A 17,521-nucleotide genomic window follows, 5' to 3' on the forward strand; every position below is an offset into this window, starting at 1 on the left:
GAATTCCCTCTCTTCAATTTAGCAACCGTCCTCATTCTCTCAAGCCAGACGCATCATTAAGACGGACGGCTTTGGACTGAAAGGTCTGAATAAAGGATTAACATCAACACTGGGACGCCATGGAGTCTTCAACATGATCTACTTTGGCTTCTACTTCAACGTCAAGGATGCTATTCCCACCAACCCGGTAATATGCCAGTCAAAATCTATGATCACACTCCGACCTCCAGGTCTGTTTTGGTTTTTGCCCACATATGTAAAGACAAGTGACAGACACACTCTTTAGCTTTGGTTTGTTGTTTGTATCCTTGACTACAGCTTTTTTTTTTTCTAACCTCAGGCAATATGATACACACGTGTCCCAGCCACCTTGCCAGTGGGGAATAGCAAGTGTTTGACAGTGTGATTAGTTAGCCTGACTGCCACAGCAAAGGAGGAAGCAAAAATCAGAGAGGAGCTTGTAAGATCAGCTCCGCTAATACCTCGTCTGTTTGCTCGTCATAACATCCTCAAAGTCTCAGATTACACATCCGGCAGGGCCTGATGGCCCAAACAAAAGTTAATTTTGTTTAATGGAAACGTTACCATACGCCAGTTCCACATGTACAAACTGAAGCATTAGATTAACTCCAATGAACTAATTGGAAGCAGACAACGGTACTATTTTCAAGAGGAGGTTACAGTGGGAGCCCAGACTCTGCGATATTTTCGACATTTTTCCAGTGACGCATGATGTACAGAGAACCAAGTGGTCATCCTCTGTGAATGATAATTATGTGGCTAGATGACTCAAATAGCTCTGTTCTCAGATTGTGGCCGTCGCTTTTGGGAACGATCCATCGGTATGTACATTGATGGAATGAATCTGTTTGTGGGCCATTGTTGAGGCAGCAAAGGATAAATATTGTGGGCTCTGACAGCTTACAGGCTGAGCTGATAGTGGCGCTCCTCCAAAGCCCTTTTGTCAGCAACATGAGCAATGAGCTTGCAACTCAAACATGTCCGTAGTCAAATTCAGCCGGCAGAGCTCCGGCTCCTCTCGTATCACCATTTGAATAGTACAGAGGAGGCAGATAGCACACTACCATCATTCACAAGTGAATGTGTGAGGTGATGTTTGCTTAAGGCTGTTAGGAAGTGGGTTGATGGGGGTACTTAGGCCATGGGTACGTTACCCCCTTCCCCACATCCCACTTGAAAAAAACAGAAGACGTGGGATTAGCTGTTGATTTACCTCGGCTCTCAGGGTGTCCAGCCTCTTGAGAAAGGCCTGGACCAGAGAGGCTGCTGTCATTTGTAAAAATATCCTGGCCAATTAGCTGTCAGAGCTCTCTGAGTCTGGGCTTCTTTGGTACAGTAATACCCCTGTGCCGAGTCACAGCCCAATTACCCAAATTGTCCCCATATGCCTCCCCAGTCTGCCTGCATGAACCCTGTTTATAAATCCTCTGTCTTGGCTCCCCAAAGAACATGTGCTTCTGCTCAGCCAATCAGAAGGCTGCGCCACAGCCAGGAAGCACTAATCTGCCCCCCGCTACCATAAAATGATCAGGGCTTTCATGCCAGCTTTGCAATCATATGCACAAGCCCCCTCGTGCCCTCCTCACTTTCACCCACATACATATACAGTACGCGGCATAATGCATAAGCGTTTACTTTGTCAGCTCCTTTACCGTTAACACCTGGTGTCAAGAAATGTTTCCAATGAAGTTGTGCTTGCTCATGACATGTATGCCACACACAAGTACTTTTTTTTTTTTTCAACCCCACATTTCCCTCTCTCCGCTAGGACCCTACCCTCGAGTTCCTGAGGAAGTTTACCATCGGTCTGGTGTCTGGGACCATCTCCTCCTGTGTGAACATTCCCTTCGACGTAGCCAAGAGCCGCATCCAAGGTCCCCAGCCGGTGCCAGGAGAGATCAAGTACCGCACCTGCTTCCAGACCATGGCCTTGGTGTATCGGGAGGAAGGGTACGAACAAAGCGGGGGAGTGTGGGGAGTGGGGGAGTAGCGGGGGGGGATGAGTAGACAATCCTCTGGAGAGAATATCACTGTCACCGGTCTATCCAAGTATTAATGAGCCACTTTATCTGTTTAGTTTGGAACTGATAGTTGGTCATCTTTCCAGCCCAGAGAGACAGATGCTCCAGCTGCAGCTACAAGTTAGCAGAGTTTCAGCGTGCGGTGTGAGGTTCCCTCTCTGACTGGCTGCAGGGGAGGTTTCATGAATAACTTGATGCAAAGCTCTGATCTGATGAATGGAAACCAAAAAGTGACGTTATATTCCAGGCTGTATTCCCCCACGTGTGTGATCACACACTTCTGCAGCATGTCAGTAGTACAGTAAATGTTAACATATTTTCGAGCCCTGGAGAATGACAGCTCTAAATGGAAGCTTCAAGGAAAGATCTATGTTATGTTAGCAATTGCCCTAGGCTTTCCACTTTCCCCCATGCAGCTCCACTAGACAAGGGCCAGCGAGATGTTTGTAGTTAGTGGACGCAGGAGCCTTGGGGGCTGCTGCAGGAACAGCACCGAAGCGTTGTCGTCGCAGGGGTGCGTGGAGGCCGCCCCCTCCGCCACATCCAGTCCCCTACTCTAACACAACACAGTCCCAGCTAATTAGTGGTCCCTATGGGAGACGTCGTTAAGCAGACCCTAACGAGCCGCACGGCGCTCCACAGGTCAATCTAATCAGACAGAGGGCCAGGGAGGAAGTGGGTCGAGCCTTATTAACGCCATCAGTGGCGGGGGCAGGGAGCAGGACAGGGAGCACGAGGCGGAGGCAGGCAGCCACTGATCACCTTGAATGCATTAAGGGGCAGGTACTCGCCAGCTCATGCTCCGACACTTCAAGTATGTACCTGTCTGTGTGAGAGGCAGGCAGTCCAGAAGACAGACAGGCAGACAGGCAAGCACCCACCTACACATTCATATGCAACTACACAAAGTGCACACACGTATACTAAAGGAATGTGTGGAAGAAGCGTTCAGATTTTTTTTGACTGCAGTAAAAGTCAAGACAGTGTATAAGTACAGTACGAGCTAGTCATGCATTTGGAATTTGAAAGTTATTATCTATGGCCATTTTCAGAGTATTATATATAAAAGTATTTGATTATATCACTTTAATGTTTCAGTTGACTTGTAAAGTTTTTTATCTTAACCTACAATTACAAATCACAATTTGTCTGATTACATTTCGTTTTAACAGTTTTTTAACTTGTTTATTTGAATCTGCTAAATAACTAATAACTGATGTTATCAAAAAAGGTCATCAAATGTAATTATAAAGTAGTAGAAAATAGAAATAGAGAAGTACAAGTATCTAAAAACTGTAAGTACTACAGTGCTTGAGTAAATGTAAATGTAATGTTTCACTCTCCACACATTGATTAACATACCTTATACAATATTTATATGAGCTATTTATATTTTCATACATGTATGGTGTACTGTACAATATTAATGTCATTTTTTTTCTTTATAGGTATTTGGCACTATACAAGGGGTTGGTGCCCAAGATAATGAGGCTTGGACCAGGTAACAATGTCCTTTATATTGATACTAACCAGAGATTGTCAGTTACAGATGAAAAGCATTTGAACTTGGTCTCATAAATCTTGTTTCTAGGATAGATTTTATTGAAAAATTGGTAATTAGCCACATGAATTAATTCAAGCAGAGCTTCCCAAATCACACTGGTGCTCCACTGAGCGTTGCATGAGGTATTTCCAATTAAATGGGCCAAGGACAAGCGCTCCCCTTATACGTATTCATCCCACGATTTTAAATAATGCACACAACAACAACAACATCTTTATCATCAAAATATTTATGTTTTTGAGTGTGCATATTATGATCACGAGACACTGCCTTCTTTGTATACAAACGCTGCAGGTTTTTTGATTTAAATCAGTTCTATATCTCCAGTATAGATCTTTCCTGCTGGAGCAACAAAGCCTCTCAATCTATTTTGGTCGAGTAGCTGGTGCAAAAATGTTTATTCACTGAAGCTCTCTTGCGTTACAGGTGGAGCCGTGATGCTGCTGGTCTATGAGTATGTATCTGGATGGCTACAGAAGAACTGGTAAAAAAAAAAAAAAAGGAATAGAAACCCATGAGAGTGCCTTATGGAGTGTGCCTCCAGTAACGTCAAACCAAATTAGTTTTTCTTTGTCAGTCAGTTTGTTTACCTTGAATATGCAATATTGCTATTCAGAATACCAAATCAACATTTCAGTGTGTCATGGAAAGCAGCTGTCTAAGGACAAAGCCACATTTTAGTCCAAGTCAGTTTCTCAGGAAGCTTCAAAATTAGAAACCACATTTCTAGATAAAAAAACAAAACACTATGCTTATTTTCTCTTTTCATTTCTGACTGTATGCAATGAGCGATATATTTTCTTTCTCATTTAGAACAATTTTAGTCATCTCACTAGATATATCAAAGTATTTTCTGTTTTCCTCTGTGTTGTCAATGAAGGGCGCTCAGTTGGGGGGAAGAAAAAGTGAACCAATCAAAATTATACAGTATTTAAATCAAAATCTGAGAGTTCAAAGTTGAACTCAAACCATAATAATAATGAACACTGAACTTAAACTTAATTCAGCTGTTGCTTATTTAGTCATTCAATTTTACTGAAAAGTTTTGAATAATTAAAATATTTGATATTTGAAATCAGGAATTCATGGGCTTAAATGATAAAATGACATAAAACACAGAGAACTGAGTGATGGCATGTTCACTGAACAATCACTAAAAACTTTTCCGCAATAAAATAATACTAATAAAAAAAACTCCAGACCCACTATGGAGGTTTGAGTGTATATCATCATTACACAATATAGCTGCGCAATAAATGTTATTGACAACACGGGAACACAGACAGAGGTCAGCTGACCCTCACAGACCAACCTGAACACTGTGGGTCAGCCGTCTCTATCAGATTTAACTAATGTCTTTAAAAGTGCTCATTAAGGATCATTTTTTGAAGTCAGCGACAGTACAAACCTTACTACAGCCGTGGAATAACACACACATGTCTAATGTACACACACACATACTGTCTGTATGTACACATCTTCATACACCACACACACAAGAGCCTAAATACACACTATGATCACAACCACAACACTGAGCCTTACTGAGAATTATAAACAAAGCAATACGCCTAATAATGCTTAATAAGACTGTGTGTAAAATAATTTTTTACTCTGTTGTATCCTGTTGCAGAACTATTTTTAATTCACATCTTTTTGCATGACTGTTACTGCACTAGTACTGTTCTTTTATGTACCGTCTATAAGCTGGACTAGTGTGAAATCTTTATTTCCAAACCTTTTATTAGTAAGATATTGTGTTAATTTGACATTTTTTTAAATTTCAAAAATATTACAATTTGTGGGAAGCTACATGTTCTGGAAACAAATAAAAAAGAATAAAATCAAACTCGTCACTTGGTTCCTCACTGTGTGTTGGGCGTTGGTGAAGCACTTGTGTGTCCTGTAACTGTAGGTTTGTGTTGTTGCATGTTTGTCTTTTCTGGAAACACTTCAGCTTGGCATTGATGTAAGCATATCACTTTCCATCAGTTTACCACTTGTTCACCCTCCTCCTCCTCATCCTCCCCCCCTCCCCCCCTCACAGCACTTTGTTGTTTGAGAGCCTGTCAGCTGCACCGGCCAACCAAGTGTCAGTCTTTTCTCTGTCGGTGGTGGAGAGTTGTGCCTGAGCAAAGCTTTAGTGCAAGCTAAAACAACAAGCTTAAGAAATTCAAATGTGGCTCCAGGACTAGGGGGGGTGGGGGGAGGTTACCGCACATATTCACTCTTTCTGCCAGTCTCTCTTACACAAATATGCACACTCACACACATGCAAACACACATACACACACACCTGTCGCACAGCCTTCAGGGGGTAGTGGCTGCTTTCTTAGAAATTCATCTTAACCTCATCTGGTAGTAGCACATACTGAGCCACGTTGGCATTTGACAGTCGTCATTAATGTGGGAGTTTCTCTCCACCAAAATGGAACGGCTCCTGGTTTTTTTGCCCCAGGGGCCTGTGGTGATAGACAAACAGCTGCGGCTTGCAGACTGATGGAATTGTTAGTGCTTAACCTGTCCTTACTGTAATGTAATGTAAGGAGTGCTGAATGTGTATATGTTTCAGACCGGACAGCTTGTAACATGCACCGCGTGTATTGATCGTAGCTGAGTAAAGAAGCCACCCTTCACCTGTGTTCTCTGCACACCAGGCTGATCATAAATCTTAAGTAGCTCCGTCCTCCTCTCCTCTCCTCACTTTCTTTACACCCTCTCTCCATGTATGATCCTCATTTTCACCCGTAACGTTTCAATCAAGTGGCTCCACATTAACAGCCCTGCATGGCTGTGCCTGTCTTTTTCCGGACTCAGACATGACTGATGATTAATGTGTATTAAAATGTCCAGGATTCACGCCATGTGTTAAAAAAAGAAAAAAAAAAAGTGATTCATGTGAGTGTGATTGAACACGGCAGCCACATGTGTACATACCAAAGACAAGGAACCAGACATGTTGTGATTTTCCAAACACAGCTGATTTCTTTTTCTTTCTTTTTTTTGTACTCACCTGTCTGCACAACTCTGCTGTTTTAAGGCATTAAGAAAACAATCTGGCTGTTGTCAGCTTCTTTTAAAAATGCTCACTGAGCAGAAACACGCATGAAGTACCGCGTTCACACAGCGTTACATACTCTGCTCTGTGTTACTCTGCAAATGGCTGTCTTGTTTCTGATTGCATGTGGAGAAGTAAAGATAACCATATGACACTGAAGTCAGACTCAACATCATTAATTATAAACACGTGTCTGCCCCTATTTTTAAAACTATGCCTTTCAGACCTTGCTTCCATAAAGCTGACCAACATTAGACTGCAAGAACGAGGATTATTAGACTTTCGAGAAGCTATTCCTCCTGTCTAGAAAACACACTGTTCCTATTTTTTAAATACTGTTGTCAATTAAGACAACCACATTTTAATTTTGTTGTGTGAGTCAGAGAAGCTAACAAGACTGTGCTCAGTTCATGCAGCTAAGTTGAAAGGAAAAGTTGTTTGGCCTTGTTGTTTGTAGATTTAAAAAAAAAAGTGTTATAACACTTGAAAGTCATGTATGACTCTTTTATGCCACTCAAGGAGTTAACTATCATTAGTTGTACGTGATGGATGGTGGACGGTAGAGCGGGGGGTAGGTTGCGAGGGCTGGCTGGTACAGCGACTGTATGATCATCACGTCCCTGTGATGTGGTTCACATACGGTCAAAGAAACACTACGATCCCTGAGCAACGGTCCGTGACCACTGGATGCGGGGAAGAGTGCTTTCCAAGTCAAATCAGCCCTCGCGTGGGGAGGATTGTTGACACTGTCACATGGAGGGACTGTTTATGTTGTAACACGGGAGGAATGGGAACACACAACCATAACTAAAGCAACCAGCCCCTGAACCCTCAGCAGCAGGTAAATGCCTTCTGAAAGAGCAGGTGAGCACTTTTTTTTTTATCAAGTTATCAATCTACAACTTCATGTCCACACTGGAGCCCATTTTGTGTAAATCTCTGGTTTCACACTGCAGGGCTAGACAGGGCCTGCCAGACCCGCTTGTGATTTATTACTTTCCCCCCTTTTTAAACGAACAGAAAGTATTTTTGCATCATTTTGCAAACATGTCATTTGTCAGTTGGCCTACGTACTTTTTTTTGTAATGAACACATTGACTTTGCCCTGACAGGCCCCGGTTTGGTCCTTTTGTGGCTGCTGAAGGTTCGACTTGGGGTCACACGTCTGATGACCTTGGAGACCGCAGCCCAATGAGCCTATTTGTGGCTCTCTGAATGTACATGGACTCCACCTCACCCCAGGAGTCTAGGAGTCCCCCGGCGCTCCGATCTCAAATAGTAATTCACCAGCGTCGTTCTGAGTTACTGCGTCTTACACGCGTCTGAACCCAAATGCAAAATAGCTTGTTAAATGAAACTTACAAATTATTTTAAATTATATGTTTAAAAAAACACCCTATTCACACAGGATAATAGGGATTTCAATCAAAACACTATTGATTAGATATTTACTGAAGCCTGCCTTTTCAATACATCCAAATAGATAAGTGGTAGATAAGGAAGTATCAATTTCTTTCTAAGACAGCATTTTATGTTCTTATCACTTAACCCTAAAAAATAAAATACATTGTCTGACCTTGTGTATTTGAGAACAATATTCAAATATATAAATTTTGTAGGACTAATAAATAAAAATAGCTAATGTAATATTTCAGAGATTCTGGTATATTTTTTTTTATGAATACAGCACAGGCCATACTCAGTGTGGTGAGTTTTAAAGGTCGCGTACCTGGTCTGTGCTATTAAAAGCATGGCTTTATGTGGTGACAATGTTGTGTGTGCAAAGCATTTCTGATGAGCTTTCTCAATGAGCCATGAAATGTGGTATTAGAAAATGCACGGCTTGTACGTGCATGTACAAAACACCCCTTTTTTTTATGAAAAGCAGTTTCCTGCTCATGTAAAACAGGCCGCGGGCGACATTACCCTGAACTTTGGATGAACGACAAAGAAGAGAGATGAATATTTTTAACTGTTATAAACTTGATCTGTTCTTGAGATTCAAAAGTACTGCGTATTTGTGGGATTTCCTCCCAAACAAGTGGCAAACTTCATGAAGACCAAAAACAGCCAAACAATTTAATAAGATACATTCAATTTCATTGTGCAACATTTGTCAATTATTACTGCTCTAGACTCCAACATAAGACCAATGCCAATTTTGTCTAAACGTGCGTGGAGATTCCCATGCTGTCTGTGAGGCTAATTGCACTTCATTCAACGTACCTTAGTCTAATAAATAAAACTTCTCTCTGGAGCACTTGCACAGGCTACATTTTTAGAGAAGTGGGAAAACAATGCACCATAGGACAGTTACTTTTATCAAAACATAACACCAACAACAACAAATAAGGCATACAAACATTAAAAAAACAAAAATAGCAATTAATAAGCACCCTGAAACACTAATGCAAAGTTTTTTTCCCTCTTCTTTGATTGCTTATTCTTGAAGTTATACATTACCCCATTTTGCCCAAAGACATTTGCAGAAGTGTGCAGTAAAGAATCTGAAAGAAATGGTGTTGATGGATGGAGTAGCAGTCATACATCAGTCCTTCAGTACACCTGTCCTGCAAGTTCTTTCAGACAACGAGTTTGTAGTAAAAAAAAAAAAAAAAAAAAAAATGGACAGACTGTTTATTCCTCGTGTGTCTTTGGTCTGAGTGTGTGTAGCAGGGAGCAGGCAGAGGAGGAGGGGTCTCACACACATACACACACACACACAGCCGCACAATATATGGGTCCTGGGGCCGAGTCCTTCATAGACAGGAGGCAGTGAGAATGAAATGAAGCCACGGGGGACAGACTTGGTGTCTACTGTCCCCGCCATCTCTCACTCCCACCCCCACCACCACCACCACCCTCCTCCCGCTCTCTTCCCCCCCACACCTTCTTTCTTTCTATCTCTCTCTCGCTCGCTCTCCCCCATCAAAGTCCGTGGGTCTGACTTTCACAGCGCCGAGGCGGTGACCGGGTGGATGGCGTCACGGTTGGCTGTCATGCTCTTGAAGGCCAGAGGGGTGGCGACGTCACAGCTGTGGGGAGATAGAGCACTGCCACTGGCCGGCTGCCATGTGGCTCCGGTCACATAGGCCGACGTGGTGGCGCTGTACCCCATGTAGGGTGACACTCGGGTGGGAGGGTGGTAGGGAGGGATGCTGGGCGCTGTGACATAGCTGTTCACTGTGGGCAATCCATTCGGCGTCTGGGAACAAAAGAGAGGGTGAAAAGGAGATTAGCAGGTGAAGCTTTGCATCACAGGCCTCAACGGTAACTGTTGATTTGATGTCTGGGCTTCCTGCCCGAAACAAATTGTTATTAATCAATTTCAATATTTGGTTTTCCATGAAATGAAATTGGAGGGGGTGGTGGTGGTGGTGGGGAATAATTATTTGCAACAGGCATGCCTCTTAAACAATGAGCTCAGCAATTATTGGGATGTGAAGCTTTAAATTTCAGCTGTCATCTAGAGACTCCAACTCAGGTAGAGACACACAAGCTCATACATGAAGTGCAACAGAAAAAGAAAAAAAAACCTGAGGTCAGCTGAAAAGAAAGTGAAAGGAAAAGTGACGGTTGAATTATAAACAGCAGAGACTTTAATCCTAGCTTCACAGCCACCACATAAAAAACCCATTTTCCCAATTTTGATGAAAGTATGAATGATCAATTATCCGCTCTCATGCCCCTGGAACATATTAAGCATGTATAAAAACCATACATGCATGATTGCCCGTACGTATATGAGACTTGTTTTCTAACCCAGAAACTGGACGTTTCTCCGGCGGCGTTGATATACCACGCCAGACGATGGGAGACAGGGCGGTTAAGGGGGAGGGGGGGCGCCACAAAACAGATGTCATGAGAGATTGAGAGTGAAAGGGCAGGAAGAGGGGAAATATGATAGAGAATGAGGCGAGCATAGAGTTTGAAGCATGAATGGGCTTTGCTTCTCTGGCACAGCGACAGGACTTAACTTGAGGAATTCACCAAAGCATTTCAACAGGGAGGCCGAATTTCTGATCCTTGGGTGGTCTTGTGACTACTGAGAATTATTTCTACAATTGGGATCTTTTCTGTTCCTCTGACTTATTTTCATAGATGAGCTGCACTGGCAGAGACACAGGGTATTTTTCAGAAAATTAATATGAAAACTTGCACTCAGGAGGACTGCCATTTGTGGCCGCTAGAAAACCAAACTATAGAGGAGAACTGCTTTTGTGTGCATGCATGTGTCTGCGGGTATTTGTGTGGCTCAATGATAGAGAAGCATATTTTATAAAATGCTATAGCTATTTTTAAAATAATGTTATTTTTCATTTAAATCATTTAGTGCAATTAAACATTTTTACCCTAAATATCACATCATTCACTAGTGAAAAGTCTCATATATCATATTCACACACACACAGCTCTACTGTACATACATGTACACAAAATAACAGGAAAGACTTTTAAGTCTATAAGCAATCCACTACTACAAGAACACACACACACACACACATGCACATATACATACACACTAACTACAGCCTCAGAAGTGACCACAGACTTGAATCAACACCTGCAAGTCACACAAAATGTGAAAGGCTTACACAGTGTGTATTTATGGCAGTGCTCCTGTGTTAACTCGCATGGTTTTGTTTAGATGTACCTGTTATTTTGTCCACACCTCCTCCACTAACCATTATCCAGGTGAATATACTTCTATGAACTACAATCCTGTCTTAGAAATTAAATATGTCCTTTATATCAGAAAATAGGCAGTAAATTATTAGTAAAATATTTCATCCAACATAATAATAGTGCACTGCAAAATGATCTAATAGCCTGTTTTATTTGATAATGCATTAGTTTATGTTTATTATTTGATAATCAGATAATGTAATGGCCCCTATAATAATGATATTAACGGTTATGATTTGATACCCTTTTGAACGCCTGTTAAACAAGAATTGAATAATTGAATAATAAAAGTTGTGACGCCATTCATCCATATAACTTCACCTCAGACGGATTCACCTCGTCTCGCTCTGCTCTCACTGTCAAATAAATCTTTCAAATGTTCACATAGGTACAAATATGTGTTTATCACATTAAGAACAATTGATACACGACATTAAATGAAGGTGAGCGTGACGTTTTAATTTCAGTCTTTTCCAAACCCTGACTTATACCGCTCTGAGCCGCCGCGTGCACGAAGCTCGGGATTTAAATGTATTCATAATGAAGCGCGTCTTCTTCTTTAACCTTTTTTCGTCTTTTTCTTCTTCCAGTAAAAAAAATCCCTACGAGTCCCATGGGTGCATGGCCGACCTGCCCTCTGAGCAGCGCCTATAGGCCACACTAACCGCAGCCTTTGGCCTTTCCACACAGACACGAGTGTGTATGAATCAGGCCTTTCTGATACTTCACTTGAAGGTATTAGTGTCTCATTTGAATTAACTCCGCACTGACGCTCGTCCTCTGGGAGAATATTAAAAAATAGACTTATTACTTTATAAGAAAAATGTGGCGAAAAATCTATCTTTAAATCACAGAAGCAAATGAATTATGGTTTGAAACCTTGAGCTTCCTCTGTGATATTTGAACGCGGTCACTGCGCGACATGACATCTCTCTCTTTCACAGTGTCAGTGTGTGTCTCACAGACACAAATCACACATCTATTTAACATGAGATCTCAGCAGGCTGCGCTGATGCCTGCATAAAGTCTGAGTGACACAGGCTCGGTCTAATCCTCAACCCTTTGGTGGAACACTATCCCTCCTTTACTGTTCTTTGTTTTTCATGCAGTAAACTGTGTAATTTATAGACTTGTTATTTTCTACATTTAATGGCTCACTTCTGTTTTTGTATAGGCTATAGCTGCCTGGCTGGCTAACCGCTCAGACAGTTGCTGTGTCCGCCTTCAACGCTCCCTAATCTCAGAGCATCGGCCCTGCGCCCCGCGTAATGAGCATGAACAGTCCACCGTGATAAAGTGGCAAAATAAATTATGCGCCATGAAATTGTTTTCTAGAGTGTGTGTGCGTAACGAGAATCTCACGCCCTGTCAAAATAAAAGGAAAAAAATCAAACACGCATGCGCGCGCGCACACATACACACTGTCATCGTCATAGCCCTTCTACTTAAGAAAAGCAAAAAAATAAAAGCCTGTGGTGAGACGTTTAGATACACGACCACAATTAGTTTTGGATAAAATTATTTAAAAATTAAATAACATAGTATATAACTGACATATGATTTATAGCCTACATAAATCCCCGAGCTTTAATATTATTAATTTTAAAATATAATTAATGGTAATGTGTGAAATTCGTCATCGATGTGTCTATTAGTCGCACATGTGCTTTATTTTGTAAAAACGCCTATTTCATATCTATTTGTCAACTTGAACGACTCGGTGCAAAACAATGAAAGCCCCTGCACTTTAATCCTGCACACCAGTTAAACATATTCAATGTTGAGCCTACAGGCCACTGTAGTTTTTCACAAATAGGAAAAAAAAAAAAAAAAACATGATTAAACAAAGTGTGCAGCGGTCAGTGTTCCCTCAACGTCTGGACTCAAACGTTGCATGGACTCATTGAAAACAGTGGAATAATGCAGCAGCAGGACGACAACAACAGAGCAGACCAACACACCAGGCCTGTAGCTACTATGTGAGTTTGCTGACTTGGTTTGTGAGTGTTGAGCACGCTGCCCAACAAGCTGGAAAACAAAACTCCAGAGAATAGCTAGGCTCTCCAGAATCCTTTAACCTACTAATTACGACATAATTCACACTGTGATGATTCATAAAAGCACTGACCATGCAGCAGGGCCTAGAGGAAGTGCACCTTGTAAAGCCAGAATAAAAAGTAATAAGAGATTATTTTAAAAAGAAAAAAAATGTATCCAACTAGCCAACAGAAGGAGCACATTTATGCTGGGAAAGGGGAAATTTCCAGGCCACATAATTATTAAATTCTTATTAAAAAATAACTCTGCCATTAGATGAATACCCTGATTGCCAGGAGTCTGAATAGACTGTTTTACTTTTAAGGTTACCAAAAAAAAAAAAGGGGGGGAGAGTTGTCCCTTTTTTTTTTTTTTTTTTTTTACCTGTGAGTATTTTGCTTCAGGTTCTAAATGCGGTTTATCCACGCCATTGACTAGTGGAGAGCTTGCTGGTGGGAAATTAGTCCTGTTTATAGCGCTCCATTCTTCTAGGTTGGCGCAGGGAAAGGATGGACTGTCACTAACTGGGGGGGCAAAAGAGAAAGAGAGAGAGAGGACAGTCAGAGAGAGCTTTAAGATGAGCCGGCGAAAAAAAGAAAGAGAGAGAGAGAGAGAGAGCCGCACAGGCCGCTGCTTCTCATCCAAACATCAGGCCCAGATTAGCCGGGTTGCATGAGCCATAATAAACCCTGTGACATTTCGCACTAAAGCGCGCTCATTTGTCATTTCACGCGCAAATAGCTCATATGTCAATAGGCCCTCGCGTGCGTAAAGTTTGCTCTGTTCTTACAACCAGTTAAAGGAAAATATTAGTTTTAGTTTCTAATACAGAGTTAATATAACCTGACACTGAGACTGGGTTTAGATTATTTTTCTTTCTAATTGCCTGCGAGTGAGATAATATCTGAGAATATAAGTCCGAGCGAGTTTCTCCTCTTTCCTTTTCATTTGCTGCAACCATTAATCATTAAACGTGATCAGGCCTCGCATTCCTCCGTGGAGGGTTTTTTTTTTGACAAAGAACATTGATTAATGAGAAAAATGGAAATGAACTGTCACATTTTTTTACACTTTGCCTTCAAAGAAAAGTTCAAACTGAAGTGAAGCGAAATGTTTGGATTGGTCGCGGGGATCAGGTTGAGGCCCAGGTGAAGCTGGTTAGAGGTAAGTAAAGTTAAGTGAGGCGACTCTCCGGTGGGTCAGGGGCATTTTAACCCACCAAAGCGTCTTTATGTCGGGGGACAAATTAGATTTACCTCCACCGTCTCCTTCCTTTGCGCCTTATGGATGTTGTATCAAACACGATCCCGGCGATTACAAGTAGGAGCTTTTTTTTCTCTTTTCTTTTTTTTAAAATCCTGCTCGCTGTGAATACATGCAAAGTGTCGTTTTGGATGTGTGACGATGAACGAACACGCAGTATTTTACACTATGGCCTACCCTACAGTGTGTGTGTGTCTATGTGTGTACTGTATGTTTGCGCGCTTTAAGAAACCTGCGGAAAATCACCAATAGTTAATATTATTAAGCCTGTACACATTTTCTCAATTTTTTTTTCTATTTTTCTTTGGCATCGTCAATAAATTCCAAATGTATTTTGTAAATAATCTGACTGGTGAAATCACTTTTGGTGCAAATGAGCTCTCACGTCACCAAGTCTACTTAAAAACTTTAACGCAGCATTCAAAAAGCTGCCACAAACATCTGCTAATCATTTGGAAATGCGTAAATTGTTTATAAAGGCAGCCTCTCAGAACACATTCCTCCCCTTGTGATTTCTCGTCGGTACCTGCCTTACATTTGTCTTGTTTAGATTGCCGAGTTAAGTTTTCGCATTGGCGGTGTAGAGATGTGGAGAGGAGCCGGGGCGGTGTTTCTGACTCCTCTGACAGCAGGGCTACATGGAGCGGACTGACAGCGCTTCCCCTCCTGCCCCTGGAAAACAATCTCTCAGAAAATCCCTTTTCACAACAGCGAGCCGGCCATTAAACACTGATTTATGCCGGATCCTGTTTCACTGTTTCCAAAACAGTTGTGGTCTTGTGCAGTGCGAGCCAAAGTTATCAGGGCCTACCTGCACGTGACACACACATAACACACATATAGGCTACGACAAAACAAAACACGCAGCAGAGAAAGAGGTCGTCTCGACGTTTCTACATACAAAGGCCTGAATCCCGGTTAAACGTGCACAGTAACGCAGCCACTTGCACAAAATGTCTGGCTCCGAGTCATGGCAAACATTCAGCACACTTCATGCACTTCATCCCACCGCCTTTCCCTCTGCTGTCCCTCTAATATTCCACATCCGCCTCTTAATGATTACTGCAAGCAGGACCATCTGTTTCTGAACTAACCCGCCTCACTTTCAAATCAATATCAGCAGGCCTGCGTGATGTCACTTTTAAGGACATTTCGCGTGCCATGAGTCTTGCCATGACGTTTGGTGAGACCAGGCTGCAGCACGCAGGTCAAACGGCATTTAAGCCCTCTCTCTCCGCAGAGGCCTGCGAGTTAGCCTACTTTTAGAAGCCTATAAAAAACAATGAAAGTAACTCAAAGAGAAAAAAAAATAAATGTTGCCTCTCTCTCACAAACACACACCCATTCGCACTCTTGCGCGTAAACCCCTTCAAAAGTTGGATAAATGTAGTGCAATAAACAAATGTAACCGCCCTCCATGCAGCCATGCTTACTTTGTTGCTCTGTAATAGACCGTATCCCCAGAATATCTGTTACAGAGTGCGAGGAGGGCCATATCCTGTGCATGGCCATGTGTCCGGGAAGGGTGGGCATGCCAGGGGGTGTGGGCACTTTGGACGTCGGGTATGAGTATAAGTGGTTGTAGGGTAACGTTGGCTGCGGCGGTGGATGAGGCCCCTGCTTGCCCGACTCGTACTGGCTCTGCTGGGACAGATTCCCGATCTTGTTGCGGAGGATCCGACTGATGGAGCTGACGGAGGGGAGGTTGAATTTATCGCAAACCCCGTCGGCGAGTAGCCTGTCCCGGATCTCCCAGGCAAAAATCCCCGGGTCCCTCTGCTTATAAGTCCGTATATGCTTGACCACGGTGGGTGTGGTGACCCGAGGCTTGCTGCCTCCGATGGCCCCCGGGAGGATCGAGCCGGTCTCGTTATAACGGGCCAGGATCTTGCTGACGCAGCCGTGGGAGACGCGCAGCTGCCTGCTAATGTCACAGGGTCGAATCCCGAGCTGGGCCAGCTCCACGATCCTGAGCCGGATGGCGTTGGGCAGCGGCCTCCCGTTCACGAAAACACCGCCGAGTTGGTTTACCTCACCGAAGGCTGGCTCTGGTGTCAAAAACAAACACACAAGACCAGAACAGTGAGACAGCGATTAGGTAACCAAACCGAGGCCCAGTGCAGATGTCAAATATCCTGAGTTAAACACTGAGCTGCCCACTCACTCCTATGGTTCTTACTATGAATACAATTATAAACAGTCAAATGTAGTAAATATCTTACGAGTCAAACTAAGTTTTAATCAAATTCTACCAAGTTTATGTCATTTCCAAAAACCACGGCGTGACCAGCATTTTTAAAACTGATTTTAAAAATCAATCTTTGTGCAAAAGTCAACATTTAAACGCTTTAATCGATAGTATATTTATTAATGCGTTGACACCAAAACAAAACGTGATGAGTGTGAGTTGTGTGTGGTGTTTGGGTGACCAGTAGGCTACTAACTAAATGCTGACTGATAGCTGTCGTGCTCACAAGCTAAACTTGACACGGATGTCAAGTACTAGTCGCTGCCGAGGCTCGTGCGTAACTGACACATGTAATAATTCAGGCTGCTGGTTTCTCCCCTCCGGACCCACAGCCCAAGTGATCAGTCAAAACATCACAGACAGACAATATCTCGCCATATTTCCCCACCTTGCCGCAGGACTTGGACCATTTGCTGCATCCCTGACAAGGAAAAAAAAAAAAACCCCGATCCAACACTGAACTCACCCATTGTGTTAAACCCGCAAATGAAGAATACGGTGTCCGGTTTGTGCCTCCTCCCTGGGTCCTGCTCCGCGTCCAGCGTGTCCACTGTCCAAAACCGCGTCCAAGAAAATCTTCTTGTGCGATAAGGAACAAGAGGGACAAAATTCTCGATCTGTTT

At 42.7% G+C, this 17,521-nt stretch overlaps 2 protein-coding genes across 4 annotated transcripts in view; one reads left to right on the forward strand and one right to left on the reverse strand.

Moving 5' to 3' along the window:
- slc25a21 (solute carrier family 25 member 21) overlaps positions 1-5,202 on the forward strand; it is an 85,837-nt gene extending 80,635 nt beyond the window's left edge. Inside the window, exons 7-10 of one of the 2 annotated variants that reach the window (XM_085766783.1) lie at positions 23-187; positions 1,790-1,971; positions 3,491-3,543; positions 4,033-5,202. In XM_085766783.1, the coding sequence (XP_085622909.1) occupies positions 23-187; positions 1,790-1,971; positions 3,491-3,543; positions 4,033-4,094 (462 nt within the window). In that variant the 3' untranslated portion in view covers positions 4,095-5,202. The remainder of the gene's footprint in view (positions 1-22; positions 188-1,789; positions 1,972-3,490; positions 3,544-4,032) is intronic. The other variant, XM_085766785.1, reaches the window with a different exon arrangement.
- Positions 5,203-8,719: 3,517 nt separating this feature from the next.
- pax9 (paired box 9) lies at positions 8,720-17,521 on the reverse strand. Of its 2 annotated transcripts, XM_085767448.1 has the most exons (4): positions 17,365-17,521; positions 16,084-16,698; positions 13,772-13,911; positions 8,720-9,869 (listed from the first exon to the last, which is right to left on the reverse strand). In XM_085767448.1, the coding sequence occupies exons 1-4, from the start codon at positions 17,366-17,368 to the stop codon at positions 9,615-9,617; spliced, it is 1,014 nt and encodes a 337-aa protein (XP_085623574.1). In that variant the 5' UTR covers positions 17,369-17,521; the 3' UTR covers positions 8,720-9,614. The 2 variants fall into 2 exon arrangements, with proteins under 2 accessions (XP_085623574.1, XP_085623575.1); XM_085767449.1 differs by lacking the exon at positions 13,772-13,911.

Source organism: Trachurus japonicus, chromosome 22 (assembly GCF_045865225.1).
Source record: "Trachurus japonicus isolate A0001 chromosome 22, Traja_1.0".
Taxonomy (NCBI): domain Eukaryota; kingdom Metazoa; phylum Chordata; class Actinopteri; order Carangiformes; family Carangidae; genus Trachurus; species Trachurus japonicus.